The following is a 14,791-nucleotide window of genomic DNA, read 5'->3' on the forward strand; positions in this document are numbered from 1 at the left end:
TGAATATAGATGTTGCTCCTCGTCACATGTCCGAACCGAATTTAGCCCATTCTTGTTCCAAAAGCACCCTTTTCTATAGGTCAAATGTTCGGAGATGAGTGGCTCTGGATACGAAAATGAGTTCGACCAATTGTGAACGAGATGAGATAAACGCGCGCGAAGAATGCTGCGAGGAGTAAAGGCTTGCTATGCATTTAGCGCATGAGTCCTTTGAATTCTTGCGTTTGATTATCTGTACATAAAAACTATCTATGGATTTTCAGAGACAGACTTCGAAAATGATGACGAAAAAGTAAGAGTTTACACTTGACCTCCCTCTTTCGAACTACTGAATTTTGTGCTCATACAAGTGTCTCCTCATGTTTCCCGCCGGTCTCAAGTGTTGATTCATTAATTCCCCTAATTGAAGTTAGACTTAATGTTCCTTTTCGAGACTTAGCTTACCGTTTTAATGTCTCAATGCCTACGATTTCAAGAACATTTAAGGTATAGATGAAAGCTATGGATGTCACCTTTCAATTACTGGCCAGACAGAGGAAGCTTGATACAAACAATGCCTCAGAGTTTCCGGTTTTCATTTGGAAATAAAACAACTGTAATCACTGGTTGCTTTGAACACTTCATTAAGAAGCCAACAAACCTTTTGGCCCTTGCAAAGACATTGTACAAACACCACAATACAGTCGAGATTCTGGTTGTTATAGCACCTTAAGGTAGTATATATTAAAGTTCACACGGCAACCAGGTGGGCAATCAGACATAGTTTGATGCTACTCTGGTTTGCAGATTTAATGAATGTAACCGAAGAAGTTACAATTCATAGACCCAACGTTTCCACACTCCTGTCTAGTGCCTTCATCAGGGTTGATCTAAACGCTGCAACAAGAGGTCCTTTTATATGATCACTAATTAGCGGCCTTTTTTCTGACGAGGTGTAAATAGGCGTCAGGAAGCAAACCGCCATCGTCACGATTTAAAGGAGCGTTGGCGGAGTTAATATGCCAAGCCTCCAAACAAAGGCGCTGGTGGTAACGCCGATTAGTGGTGATAATTTTAGAATTATCCCACCTAATTGTATGTTTGGTTAGGCATGTATGCTCCGGTAAAGCTGAATTTTCCTTTTTGCAAAGAAAAACCGCTTTTTGGTGCTCTTTTAACCGTGTACCAAACTGACGTTTGGTCTGTCCAATGTATTCGTTGTCACAGTCATTGCAAGGAATAGAATAAATGGCGTCGGTTCGTTGTTCTTTCGTGACAGAATCCTTAGGTAGTATTAGTTTTGTCTCACAAGCTTGAGATGGCCGTACTTCAGACAAGTTTTTGACTGAAAATTGTGGGATACTTTACAGGGTTATAGCCAGAATTTCCAATAGATAGAAGAATATTTTGTAATAGGCGGCAGGCACCAGAAGCGCTTACGGCTTCTGCATGGGCAGAGGCGATGCCGGGGGAGGGTATGGGAGGGGGTGTCCCCCCCCCCTTGGAGGGGGGCCCGGGGGCCTCCCTCGGAAAATTTTTAATTTTGAGTAACATTTGATGCCCTTTGCTGCAATCTGGGGCCTCTTTTAGGTATTTCGTCTCTCGGCTTCTCTGGCGACGCAGCGGTGTCGTTTTCTTGCCGTTTTTGTGATCTTGATCATCGGTACTCACGACTTTAAGCGTTGGAAAAAAATTCTCAAAGTCCTTCGCGAAGTCGCTTTATCTTTTTCGGTGAGGACATCTCCAACCTACAAGTGGCTCGAAGTAATCATGTTACGCACTGTGAAAACGCGCTGTCACGTGCAATGATTTCGCGAACGACTAGATGTGTTTGCCGTCTCTTACGGCGCCGTAAGTTAACCTCAGCATAACGTATTAGAGCGGTGTTGAGCTCCAAATGAAAACTAAAATAATCTGCCGTCGGGGTTTCCTCTTTCGGACGGCACAAATTCTGATGATTTCACGTTGTTATTCTAGAGAGAACGTCTACGAAATGTACACATTCTTAAAACGCACGTGCTAAGCCATTGTTCTGCTTTAAACAATTACATTCCGTTGTTAATGTATGCATTTTTTACGCTGAATTTGACATATGCTAATTTTGGTGACATTTCATGTGAAGTAAAAATCACGTGAAACGGTGATTTTTGGTTTATATCAGTGATCGAATTGCCATTCGTTTATAACCTCAGTGTTTTAACCGCCGAGATGGAAGGAAACAAACCAGAGAAGAGGGGGTAAGCTGTTGCTCCTTTGTTCATTTCTCAGATCTAGTTAAAAAATGTGATCTAACAATTTTTCTTTACATACGCATAGGACGAAGCGAAAGGATGCAAGGCTATCCTTGGAAGGAACAGATGCTAGAGTAAACGCCGTCAATGTCGGTTGCTTTTTTTCCACGTTTTTTCCTTTTGCTTGAAATTTCAACAATGCTTTTCACTCTTAATTAAACAAACCTATTGCCTTCCTCTTCAATCTCAGGAATCAAGGGCGACGGTGAAACGAGTCTGTACTCCAGCTGATAACAGAGTGATGGAAGGTATAGCGATTAATTTGCAGCTATAAATTCGACGGAAAGTTAAGTACAACTGAAATGCTGTCGAAATGATAATCTCTAACGAGGATTTCCAATGAGAGCTGCTTACCGGCGATGTACCACGGCATGTGAGACATTACCTCCACATCGCCCAGAATTCAGCGACATTTCAGGGGTTTTCATCGAGACCTTAAAAAAGAGAAAAGTTGTCACAAAATCATCGAAGAAGAAAATCAATTGTAGAAAAATATTATAAATCTTGTACAGTCTTTGTGTCAAATTATTGTCCGCAAAAATTTTAATTTCTGTTCTCTTCACAACAGCCTAAAAATAGACGCAGCGTCGTCAGACCAATTCGTAGCGAAAATATTTGTTGTCCAAAACTAATCGAAATAGTTGTTAAATCTGTTAATTAGTTGAAGAATTTCATTAATTAACATCTTCTTAATTGAGCAGAACTCATAGAAGACCCGGTGAACGAAGAAAAGGAACGAAGAAGAAGGGCTTTTGAAAAGTGGACTGAAGAGTCAAACCAAAAATTTGCAAATGGGTAAATATCTACCGTGACAAAATCCTGGTTCCCTATGAGGATCCAAATCCTAAACCCAATCGTGAGTTAAGCCATACGCTATTCTTACATACAACAAGTATCCAACGTGGTGTTACGCCGGATCAGCATTGTCAAAAGCCAAACGCGGTGTATGGACAACGGGCAGGTTTCTATTACTCGCGTGGAAAGCACGAGGCAAGAGCGTGGAGAGGGGAAAGTCACGCATGAAGAACACACACAAAACAAAAAAAACGAAAACACGCATGTCATGCGAGGAGTCGAGATTTCAAGGGTCTGTAAGATAATAAATGAGTATGACTAAACGTATTGCTGTTTTTTCTTTTTAGAATAATACTGTTTCATGATAACAGAGTAGCTAATTTTTGAAAAATGGTTATCTTATTTATTCGCAGATTGGTTGTTCATGGAAAGAAATTCAACAAAGTGGCTGACCATCTTCCGGAAATGGTATTATAGCCCTATAAATATTATCAAACTGGTCCGTTCGAGCTGATCGCCAGACAATAATATGACATTTTTAAATAATTTGTGATTTGAGATTTCTCTAGATTCAAACGCTAGCTTTGGCCAAATTTTTCTCAGTGAGAAATTTATTTTTCCGTGAGGAATCTAAAATCAGCCGTTAACTCTATTAGGGAGTTTAAGAAACGACGAGAGCGACGCCGTGGACATCGTCGGTTGAAAAATGAACTTGCATTTCATTTACGAATCTCGCGATAATCATTTAGTCATTTAGCTTGTTTCTTGAAAATAGCCCGCTGGCAATCTGAAACGGAGCAATATCTCATACAGTAAAGAAGCAATTTTCATATATGCTCGGTATATAGTTTTGATACAAATCAAAGACATTACTGTAAACTTCAGGTTGCCACGCCTGAAGTTGGCTATCGGCCATAGACAATTAAATATGGTAATTTAACTGAAATATGCAATTCGGTCATTTAGTAACCAACGGACCAATTCGTAGCGAAAATAGTTGTTGTATTAAGCTTATCGAAATGGTAGTTAAAAGTTTTAATCAGTTGAAGAATTCAAGTTTAACTGCATTTTACATCCTGCAGTCTGTTCATTATAACACGATCGGCAGCTTCTCAAGGAAAAGTTTTTTGAGACCCGTGTAACAGAATCACTGAGATGGAAAACAGCACTAGATTAGAAATACAAATTTGAAAAATTAGCCGTCGTCGTTCACGTCCTCCAGAGAAATCAAAGTTTGGAAAAATTTTCCTTGGTCGTTTTTTAGAACATCCAATGATCAAATTCCGAGCAAAAAGATTTGAACCGAATTTTCTTTTAAAGCTTACAGACCTGAAATCAAATTCCACACTAACCCTGGGTTATCTTAACCAACCTTTAAACAACCCGGGCCTGCTCATTAAACCTTTTGTTTAGTGACGTCCCATTGCCGTTGCCGTCGTGGTTTTCTTAAATTTCCTTTGATACTGAGCGTCCTTCGGTTGTTTTTCAGACTGTAGCAGACTGTGTAGAACATTACTACATGACCAAACCCGAGAAGGTAAGTAGAACGTTAACGTAGCGACTTAGGGCACACAACGGCCAATCAGATCAAAGGTAGACATGACAAGAAGCTGTGAGAATTCAATGAGTAAAAAGAACTAACGTTAGCCGACCTTAAGCGCGGGAAAATGCAAGAGGCCACGTCACGATTGATCTATGTTTTGCTTCTGATTGGTTCAGGGGATGGCACGAGTTTTCCAGACCAATCAAAGAGCGAGGTGAAACAAATCAAGCACGCCCAGGCCCAGATCACTTCCGGTGACAAAAATAGACAAGCGCATGAATATATAAATAGATAAATAAATAAATGGAAAATGGAATATGCGTGCGTGAAACTGGGCCTTAAAAGCGTACTTACCTGTCTTCAAGTTTTGTATGTGTTCTTTTCTTGCGACTGACGGCGAAATTATTTCCTTCCTTCGACCAACTGATACGCAGAGGGATCCCTTGTACTGCAGAAAAGCATTTAATTGCTTATTCATTTATCTCACTTTCTTTTGCTTTACAATTAACAGTGGCAGGCAAGGGAAAAAGCCAAAGACGACGGCTTAAAGCCTTCATCAATAGAGTCCAAGGGCACTTCTACGGAAGCGGCTCAAGCATCAACCACATCTGAGCCCCACTAAAGCTCTCTGTTGTGAGATGTTTCTACGCAAAAGTTGATTTGCTAGATTTATTATGAATTTAATGGTGTATTAAGGGAGTTGTAATCTCGTTACCGTTAAAGTACAGAGTTAACGTTACAATTAAAAGTAGCTTGTAATTGGGAGCGGCATAGGGTAATCTAATTAGTTCTGCGAGCAGTTATGTATGAAACTAGGTATTTGCAGGATGTTTAAGCGCGTAGGAACTTAGCAATTTGATTGTCAAGTAAAGCCATGTTTGATAGGAAATTGGTGCCCACGAATCGTAGTAGAACGTGAGTGAGTCTTAAATCCCACATGGAATTACTATCTGGGTGTGGATTTCCTTTGCTAATAAATGTAACATTTTTGTAACCCTAGGATTGGATTGTTATAGAGTAGATAGATCGCAGAACGGAACGTGTAATGCTAAATTGTCGTCAATAAAGCCTGAATAAAGAGAAAGTATATAGTCCAAGATTACTGAACCAGCGTGTGGGGAATTCTCAGTAAAGTAAGTGGGGATTTTGCGAAACTCTCCTGTAAGTGAACTATTGGACGCATCAAGAGAGGAGAAGAGGAGAGACAGATTAAACAACGAGAGCTGATACAAAATTTAAGATAATCCATTTTTAAGCTATGACGATGCAGGGGGCCAGCAACGCTTGGCAAAAATAAATGAGACACAACAACTTCTATGCGTCCAGATTCCTTGTATTCTTGTACAGGATAATCGCAACGAATGACAAGGATCTATCCGGCGACAATTCGAAGTTATTGCTTCTCACACAGCTTAAAATCCTTCGTTATTACTAACTCGGTAAAAACGGCAAAAAAAACTCCAAGTAACGCTCAATCAACGCACATGGCGTGAGAAACTGCGCCCTAGGTATATTGTCAGCGCGCTATAAAATGTATGTAAATGCAACGAATCATACTGTCGATAAGTTTCAAGCGAGAAAATATCGAGTACACCTTTGATTATCTAATAAAATTAATGATCGCGAAGAACGAAGGTCGTAGAAACGTAACTTCTATGTACAATCTTATTTGGCAATATTAAGCAGGCTTGGACTGAAAGATTACATACATGGAGTCAAAATTTTCGATCGATAATGAACGCCTAGCTGATCTTTTTAAACTGCAACCCTTCTGATCCCATTAAAATGTACCTCTGTGGCTCGGAAGGGGGTTAGCAGGGAGGGAAAATCCCCCTGGGATTCTTCCCCGTTAGTGTCACCGGAAAATGACTACCCTGGCCCGGCTTGGAAAGAGGTTAACAGGGAGGGAAAACCCTCGTGGGATTCTTCCCCGTTAGTGTCACCGGAAAATAACTCCTCTATTTCCTCTGTTTTATGGTGAAACAGTATTCTTCTAAAAAGAAAAAACAGCAATGCGTTTAGTCATACTCATTTACTATCTTACAGACCCTTGAAATCTCGACTCCTCGCATGACTTAACACAACGGAAATCATTTTGTGTGTCATTTATCTTAAAACTTATCGTTGAGTACGTATCACGCCATGTTAGTAAATTCTGTTTCAAACAATCTACGTTATTGTTAAGCTGTTGATGTGTTCTTTTAAGTATAAATTCTTTAACAGTGTAGAGCGCTCTTCGTTTGAGTGCCAGGAAGAAGCGAGCGGCGCGGCCAAGTCGTGATTGGTTTTGATTTTAAATATGATTGGTTCAGACAGTGATGCGTGTTTCTGGACCCAATTCAGGGCGAAATAAAGCGAACTAAAGCAATCGTGGATTACACTCGGTCGAAAATTGCTCCAAGCTGCTCTTAATTGGACAACTATCAGATTACCACAATATGAAGCTTATCAATCAGAAAGTTGAACAATAATTTCAGTTTATTAAACCGTCAACAATTTCACAAAGAGGTACAACAATTTTTTTACTTTTTTATTGAATGTGCAAATGAAAAGAATACTTTCTTAATGAAAAATGTTCAATTTTAGATCAATGTTAAGATTAATTGACATCTTTAATGATGATATTTTTAATTACAATACCAAACATCTGGAAATGCAATGGCGTATTAATTCGTGCACTACTCAGACAATTTATTTTTTCTGGCGTTATGTAAAGAATTTTAAAGTCACTTTTAGTATAATATCGATAAATATAGTGTGGCTATATTTAGAACAATGACTCAAGAGTGGACGTTTTCTCTCCACCAGTAATTTGTACATAGCAGAGGCAGGTTAAATTTAAAGCTAAAATAAATACAGTGTTCTTAATTCAAATAATTCTTAGTACAGTCTTGAAATTCCATTTCTCCCTACTGCCGTCCCGTCGTCCCTTTGTTGTGTGCTTAAATGATTCTTTCTCATCTCCCTCGCGCCTTTTAGGACCAACGACGACTGGGTACGAATCGCCTCTTCACATAAATAAATTCGTTCGAGACCCACGTAAAGTTCGTTAGTTTTTTAACTTGAGAAGAATACAGCTGCAATTTGTTTGTGGTTAAACAGTTAAATTCCAAATGGCACTATCCTGGAATGTTTGGAGCGTAATAGTTAAAAGAGGTTTCGTGACTATAGATGTTGCTCCTCGTCACATGTTCGGACCGAATTTGGCATATTATTGTTCAGTTGGACCAATCGTGAACGAGATGAGATAAACGCGCGCAAAGAATGCTTCAAGGAGGAAAGGCTTGCTATCACTTTGCACGCGCAAGAGTCGTTGAATTCTTGTCATCTGTGACATCATTTTGTATTTTAACAGCATATAGCAGTGCAGAATTGTGAGTAAACATTTGATCAAGTTGTCATTCGTTTAAAACCTGTTTTAACCGCCGAAATGGAAGAAAACAAACCAGAGAAGAAGAGGTAAGCTGTAACTCTACTGTTTACTTCCTCAGAAGCTATGGAGCGAAAATGCAGTTTCACAAATTTTCTTTACTTTCTTACAAGGACAAAGCGAAGAAATGCAAGGCTACTTTCGGAAGAAAAAGATGTCAGAGTAAGTGCAGTGAAAGTTGGCAATAATTTTTTCACTTTTTTTTTTTTGTTGAAATGTCAACAATGGTCTTCAACAAACCTGTTGCTTCCTTCTTCAACTTTAGGGATCAAGGGCGAAGATAGAACGAGTCTGCGCTCCAGCTGACTACAAGATAATGGAAGGTATTGCGATGAATCTGTAGCTATAAATTCGACAGAAAGTTAAGTTCAGCTGTTAGTTTGTCTAAATAATCATCTCTAACGAGGAGTTTCAACGACTATCGGTCACCGGTTACGCACCGCTGCCTATAAGACCTCTTGTGTCACAGAATCACAGAGGAAAAAAATCAATCGGACCAAACTATTGTTAATTTCGGTTCAGCAACACCAGTTATCTTTGTGCCAAATTATTGCCCGTTGTTCTTGAAAATTACAAAATTTTTATTGCCGTTTTATTCCCAATTGTCTACTAAGGCAAGATTACGCAGATTTTCAGCGTGGTTAGCAGTAAACAGACGCCCCTCCGGCAACCTAAAGAAAAAGGAATATCACATAAAGGAAAAGCAATGCTGCATATCTAATAAGCTCATCATAAAAATAATGATCATTGTGGTTTTCATTGGCCTCTTTTTCCAGCAGCTTGGCTGTAAAATAAAAATAGTTTTTGTGCTTATTTACAGTTAGTGAGCGTTAGACCTATACGTAGCGAAAATATTTGTTTTACAAAGCTTATCGAAATGGTTGTTAAATCTGTTAATCAGTCGAAGAATTTCAAGTTTAACTGCCTTCACATTCCCGTTTGAGCAAAAATTTTGGGCGCGCGTATCTTCTAGGGCATGTTACGCGACAGCCCGTTCAGAATCACTGCAAATTTTCTCCACAACGATGTTGCGCAAGTGCTGTTACTTTAGTGTGTTAGATTAACATCTTCTCAAATTGAGCAGAACTTATAGAAGACCCGGTGAGCGAAGAGAATGAGCGAAGAAGAAGGGCTTTTGAAAAGTGGACTGAGGAGTCACACGAAGAGTTTGCAAATGGGTAAATATCCACCGATTACGACTATATATTACTGACTTTGAGAGAATGGTCAAGAACACGGAACAAAGAATAAAAAATCTAAGTTCCCTATATGAGGATCCCGATCCTAGACCCTTCCGTGAGCTAAGCCATACGCTATTTTTATAAACAACAAGTGTTCAGCGTGGTGTAAAGATCAGCTTCGTCAAAGGCTAAATGCGGTTTAAGGTGAAACTTACAGTTTAGGTGTCTATTACTCGCGTGGAAATCGTGAGGTGAGAACTTGGAGAGGGCGAGGGGAGAGTCACGCGCTAAAGAAGTAGCCTCCTCCCGCATAAAGAATGCAAACAGAAAAACAAACAAACAAACAAATGACATATGTTGTATAAGTCATCTTTGTAGTCGAGATTTCAAGGGTCTGGAAGATAGTAAACGAGTATGACAAAACGCGTTGCTATTTTTTTCTTTTTTAAATAATACTGTTTCATCATAACAGAGTTAGTTGATATTTTAAAAATAGTTATCTCATTTATTCGCAGACTGGCTGTACATGGAAAGAAATTCCGCAAAGTGGCTGACCATCTTCCAGAAATGGTATGTATGGCCCTGTAAAAGTTATTAACCTGAATCCGTTCGTGCTAATCGTCAAACAATGATATAAAATATTTCCAAAGAATTCAGTAATTTGAGATTGCCCAAGATTCAAACGCTAGCTTTGGCCAAACTTTTCTTGGTGAGAAATTTATCTTTCTGTGAGGAATCTAAAATTCTAACCTGAGACTTCAGTTGTTGGAATTTCTTAGACCGTGTGAAAAAAAAGGTTTGATTGGAAAGGGATTCTTTTCTTAGTTTGCATTAGAGTGCTACGTCTAGATAACAATTAAGAATAACATTTTGAAACGCATTTCGGTTCTTAGCCGTTTTTTAATGAGTTCCTCGCCCCAATCTCAGATAAACCTCTCCCTGTGCCATGAAAGGTCTGGGTACGAGACTTCCCCCACCCTTGTCCTAAAGCCCTTTGGAGCGTTTACCATACTACTTGATACTGAGTGTCCTTCGGTTGTTTTTCAGACTGTAGCAGACTGTGTAGAACATTACTACATGACCAAGCCCTTTGATTTCAATTTTGAGGAGGTGAGTAGAATGTTAACGCGGTGACTTAGGGCACACAACGGCCAATCAGATCAAAGGTAGACATGACAAGAAGCCAATGAGAATTCAATGAGTAAAAAGAACTAAAGTCAGCCGACCTCAAGCGCGGGAAAATGGAAGAGACTACGCCACGATTGATCTATGTTTGTATCTAATTGGTTCAAGAGATGGCACGAGTTTTCCAGACCAATCACAGAGCGTGGTGACACAAAATCTGGGCAATTCCTGATCACTTCCGGTGGCAAAAATAGATGGTTGCATAAATATATGAATAAACAAATAAATGTTTAAATTGTTATTTAATCAAATTGACCGTGCAGAAAAGTATTTAACTGAATATTCATTTATCTCACTTTCTGTTGCTTTACAATCAACAGTGGCAGGCTAATGAAAAAGCCAAAGACGACGGTTTAGAGCCTTCATCAATAGAGTGCAAAGGGAGCTCTTCCGAAGGGGCTGAAGCATCAACTACATCTGAGCCCCAGTCCAGCTCTCCTGTAAGTGAACTATCGGACGCAATAAGAGAGGAGAAACTGAAAATTTCTGAGAAGACAGATTAAATACCGATGACTGATACAAACTTTCAAATGGTAATCTGTTTTTAAGCTATGTCGATAAGTTTCAAGCGAGGAAATATCAAATAAACCTTTGCTTATCTAATAAAATCATGAATGATCAGGAAGAACGAAGGTCGCAGAAAGTTAGCGTTATGTACAATCTTATTTGGCTACATTAAGCCGCCTTTGACTAAAACATTACACACATGGAGTCAAAATTTTCGATCGATAGTGAATACCTAGCCTAGTGATCTTTTCAAATTACAACCCCTTTGATCTTGTTGAAAAGTACCCCTGTGGCTCGGGAGGGGGGTAGCAGGGGGGAAAACCCCGGTAGGATTCGTCCCACATAATCATTAGTGTCACCGGAAAAAGACTCCAATGGCCTAGCTTTGGAGCGGGAGTAGCATGGAGGGAAAAACTTCGTGGGATTTTTCCCTTATTGGTTTTATTTGGAGAAGAGAAACTTTAGCGAGAGATTTAAGGCCAGAAATCTGTAACATCGATCCGTGTCCAGGCATTCTACGCATAATTGCTAAAACGGGACACCTAAAACGAAACAACATCGTAATCTGATGCAATGTTGCCCAGTTCCCCCTCGTCCAAACATGTACCGCCTTGCAGGTTTCATCAATTCATTGAAGTTGCTAGTTTGCATCAGATCAGTGAGGTTTTTTCGTTGTTTAATTACGAGAATGTCAATAGCAGCCGTTAGAAGTGTCGAGGGCGAAGACCATTTAACAATTTCTTTCACCTTTGATGGTAAAGATCGAAAAATGCAGCGCAGCAAGAATGAAGTCCTGTCGAAGGCTTTGACGAGAATCGAACTTTCCTCGAAGAAGAAAGCGAAAAAGGTGAAAAGGAGTGCTGATTACAACGAAATCGGCGGTAGTTTAGAAGGAAATACGACTCTCTGGTTCAATGGTCAACCAGTCGACTCGAGTCTTACCAATGAAGCCGCTTGGAAGGATGGAGCAATATTGAAGATCGGATCAGAAGCTTTCACTGTGGAGATAAATCCTCCGACGGTCACTTCTCTCATTCTCCCCAATAATATGATGTCAGGATTCCCTGTAATGCCTTCTCTTCGAATGGAATTTGGCGACAAACAGTTTTGTCGCTATAAATGGTTTAAATCCTCAAATCATAGTGACGAACAGGCAAGTTCAGTACCAGCTTCCTCACAAGAAGTCTTGAGCTGGGAGGAAGTTGGGAATGACTTCTTGTACACTCCTTCTGTACTTGATGTTGGATGTTATCTCAAACTAGCTTGTGCACCAGGAAATGCTGAGAAAATCAGTAGCATCACATCCGAAGCAACAACTTCTGTAACAGTTGCTGCAGGCCCAGGAACATGCCCCTTTGATGCCAGACACATGTACACTAAAAAGAAAACTGCTGACTCCAGCACATTTAGGGTTGTGTCATATAACATCCTAGCAGAGGCATATTCTAAGGAAGAGTTTGCGCAGAAGATTCTGTTCCCATATTGTCCACCATACGCTTTGGACATTAATTATCGTCAGCAGTTACTGCTTAAGGAAATTCCTGGCTACAATGCAGACCTTATTTGCCTTCAAGAATGTGGGTCAAAATTGTTTGAACATAATTTAAAACCTGCTCTTGAAACAATGGGGTTTAGAGGTCTTTTACGATGTAAAGCTGGAGAGGTTCCAGAAGGAGAAGCCACATTCTTCAGAGAGAGCAAGTTTGCTTTGATAAGTCAGCATGACATTGTGTTAAATGAAGCCCTCCTCGATGATCCTGCTCAAGCAGTAATCTTAGATCATGTCTCAGCCATTCCAATTTTACGTGAAGCTTTGCAGAAGAGAAATGCAGTGGCTCAAGTTTCAATACTCAAAGTTTTGGGTATTGACAATCAATATCTCTGTGTAGCTAACACACATCTTTACTATAAACCAACTTACCCTCATATAAGGTTGCTTCAGGGTGCAATTATTTTAAATCACTTGCAGGAAGTCATTTCACAGTTCACTTCTAACAGCATGAGCAGCAATCCCAATAAGCAAGAGATTCCAATGAATACCACCGATGCAGCCGATTGTGAATCTCTCCAGGTAACTAAAGATGGAATGCATGATCAGCCACAGATTGCTGTGGTATTCTGTGGTGATTTCAACAGTCTGCCAAGAAGCGGATTGGTTGAACTTCTCACAACCAGTCATATTGATTCTTTGCATCGAGACTGGACAGTATGTGAGGATAAGGAAGAACATTGCACAACCTTAAATATCAGCCATGATTTTAATCTTTTGTCAGCATGCAGTTTTCCACCATTTACAAACTACACCGGTGGTTTTAAAGGAACATTAGATTATATTTTTGCTGATGGAAAGTACCTTGAAGTGGAATCAGTTCTTCCCTTGCCAAGTGAGGAGGAACTATCATCGCATTTGGCATTGCCTTCTGTTGTCATGCCGTCAGATCATGTGGCTTTGGTCTGTGATCTTAAGTGGAAGTTGTGAATGCAAGCCATTAATATTTGGACAGCTTAATGAATAAGTCCTTTAAAAAATCCATTGTTTTTTGAGAATTTTTAAGCTAATTTATTCCTAATAATTATTCATTATGAACATTCGGCTATCTGAAACTTGGATTGTTCTGACAAAGGGGTAGATTATGCTTAAAGTACAAAGTACAAAGCTGAATTTTCAGCCATCTCAACTCTCTGGTATTACAACAACATCTCTTATATTTCTTAACCCTCTGGTATTATAACAACATCTATTATACAACTCTCTGGTATCATATTTGTTTTTATTACTTTTGGCAGTTTGAGGTGGTTTTTTCTTTTTCCAAATTTTTTACGTAGTATTGGATGCAACACAAAACACTAGCCTGCAAAATAGCAAAGGCTAGGCAGGTGGTGAGAGAAATTGTTCACTTTACAAAATAACTCTAGCAGTGGGTATTGCTCATAAAAGCCATGTGAGTTAGCAGATGTTGTAAATATGTAAGCTCATGAATAACTGATGAATTAACAAGGTTTTATTTCACGCACTATAAAAAGTAGAACCACATTATGCCTTTATGAGAAATGTGCATATTTCACTTATTATACGATAATTACTGTTAAATCAGTTGATGCTACTCAGAGTATAGAAGCACAAACTCAAAGATGGAATGAAGATTGTAGTATCTATTCAGCTTGTTGTACTGTGAGTCTGTACAGGAACATGCAAGACATGTAATTGGTGAGGATCAATTCCTTTAGTCGCAAATAGCCATTCAGGTCTTCTTCCTGTTAGAGGTTTGTCCTTGTACTTGCAAGATCTGAATGGTAATATCTCGATGAAGCTGCTTATCATTACCTTAGTGAATTATGGCATTTAGTGTTGTAGAAAGATTGCATTCTCTGGCTCCAAGTATTTGTTTTATTGGTAATTAAATAATGTGACAGGAGGAATTAATGTGATGTTACCTTAAAATAGATATTTTTGTTAAAAAAAGAGATCCCATGACAAAAAGTATATTTGAAGTAGCCTGTGTAATATTTTTGTCATCATCATCATTTATTTGCCTTTTCAACCCTTTAACTCCCAAGATTTCATGAGTAATTCTCCTTTCTGTCTGCCCTACAATTTATGAGGTTAGTTTGGAGAATTTGGAATTGGATCAACCAATAATCCCCTTATTGATATTTTTCTTTATTCTGGTTACTTGTCTGCTTGATATCTTACTGATAATGCGAGGAGAAATTCTGTCTAGGTCACTAGCAAGACACAAAGGGTTAATAGGACAAAAAAAATTTGTACAGCTTTACAATTTATATCAAAGATGTAAGGCTAAAAAAAATTACAGCAGGGCACACAATTTATGTAGAAAAAAAATCCATATCTTCACTAAGTAGGATGTAAATAACATAT

At 39.1% G+C, this 14,791-nt stretch overlaps 3 protein-coding genes across 3 annotated transcripts; all 3 read left to right on the top strand.

Annotated features, from left to right (window-relative positions):
• Positions 1-2,187: 2,187 nt before the first annotated feature.
• Positions 2,188-5,230, top strand: LOC131770752 (nuclear receptor corepressor 1-like). Its single transcript, XM_066160029.1, has 7 exons — positions 2,188-2,216; positions 2,296-2,359; positions 2,461-2,518; positions 2,972-3,065; positions 3,479-3,533; positions 4,555-4,602; positions 5,120-5,230. The coding sequence occupies exons 1-7, from the start codon at positions 2,188-2,190 to the stop codon at positions 5,228-5,230; spliced, it is 459 nt and encodes a 152-aa protein (XP_066016126.1).
• Positions 5,231-8,038: 2,808 nt separating this feature from the next.
• LOC131770751 (uncharacterized) lies at positions 8,039-10,971 on the top strand. Its single transcript, XM_059086469.2, has 7 exons — positions 8,039-8,067; positions 8,152-8,194; positions 8,304-8,361; positions 9,123-9,216; positions 9,735-9,789; positions 10,267-10,329; positions 10,725-10,971. Exons 1-7 carry the CDS (start codon positions 8,039-8,041, stop codon positions 10,905-10,907), a joined length of 525 nt encoding a protein of 174 aa, XP_058942452.2. The 3' UTR covers positions 10,908-10,971.
• A 508-nt stretch (positions 10,972-11,479) lies between these two features.
• Positions 11,480-14,397, top strand: LOC131770793 (2',5'-phosphodiesterase 12-like). The gene has a single exon (XM_059086520.2). The coding sequence runs from the start codon at positions 11,480-11,482 to the stop codon at positions 13,388-13,390; it is 1,911 nt and encodes a 636-aa protein (XP_058942503.2). The 3' UTR covers positions 13,391-14,397.
• Positions 14,398-14,791: the final 394 nt, after the last annotated feature.

This window comes from Pocillopora verrucosa, chromosome 13 (genome assembly GCF_036669915.1).
Source record: "Pocillopora verrucosa isolate sample1 chromosome 13, ASM3666991v2, whole genome shotgun sequence".
Lineage (NCBI taxonomy): Eukaryota > Metazoa > Cnidaria > Anthozoa > Scleractinia > Pocilloporidae > Pocillopora > Pocillopora verrucosa.

Bases quoted from the DNA above. Each gene is read 5' to 3' on its own strand.
- LOC131770752 (XM_066160029.1), top strand. From the start codon at position 2,188: ATGGAAGGAAACAAACCAGAGAAGAGGGG. The intron at 2,360-2,460 runs GTCGGTTGCTTT...CTTCAATCTCAG, and splicing joins CTAGAGTAAACGCCGTCAAT to GAATCAAGGGCGACGGTGAA. The intron at 2,519-2,971 runs GTATAGCGATTA...TTAATTGAGCAG, and splicing joins TGATAACAGAGTGATGGAAG to AACTCATAGAAGACCCGGTG.
- LOC131770751 (XM_059086469.2), top strand. From the start codon at position 8,039: ATGGAAGAAAACAAACCAGAGAAGAAGAG. The intron at 8,195-8,303 runs GTCAGAGTAAGT...CTTCAACTTTAG, and splicing joins TACTTTCGGAAGAAAAAGAT to GGATCAAGGGCGAAGATAGA. The intron at 8,362-9,122 runs GTATTGCGATGA...CAAATTGAGCAG, and splicing joins TGACTACAAGATAATGGAAG to AACTTATAGAAGACCCGGTG.
- LOC131770793 (XM_059086520.2), top strand. From the start codon at position 11,480: ATGCAATGTTGCCCAGTTCCCCCTCGTCCAAACATGTACCGCCTTGCA.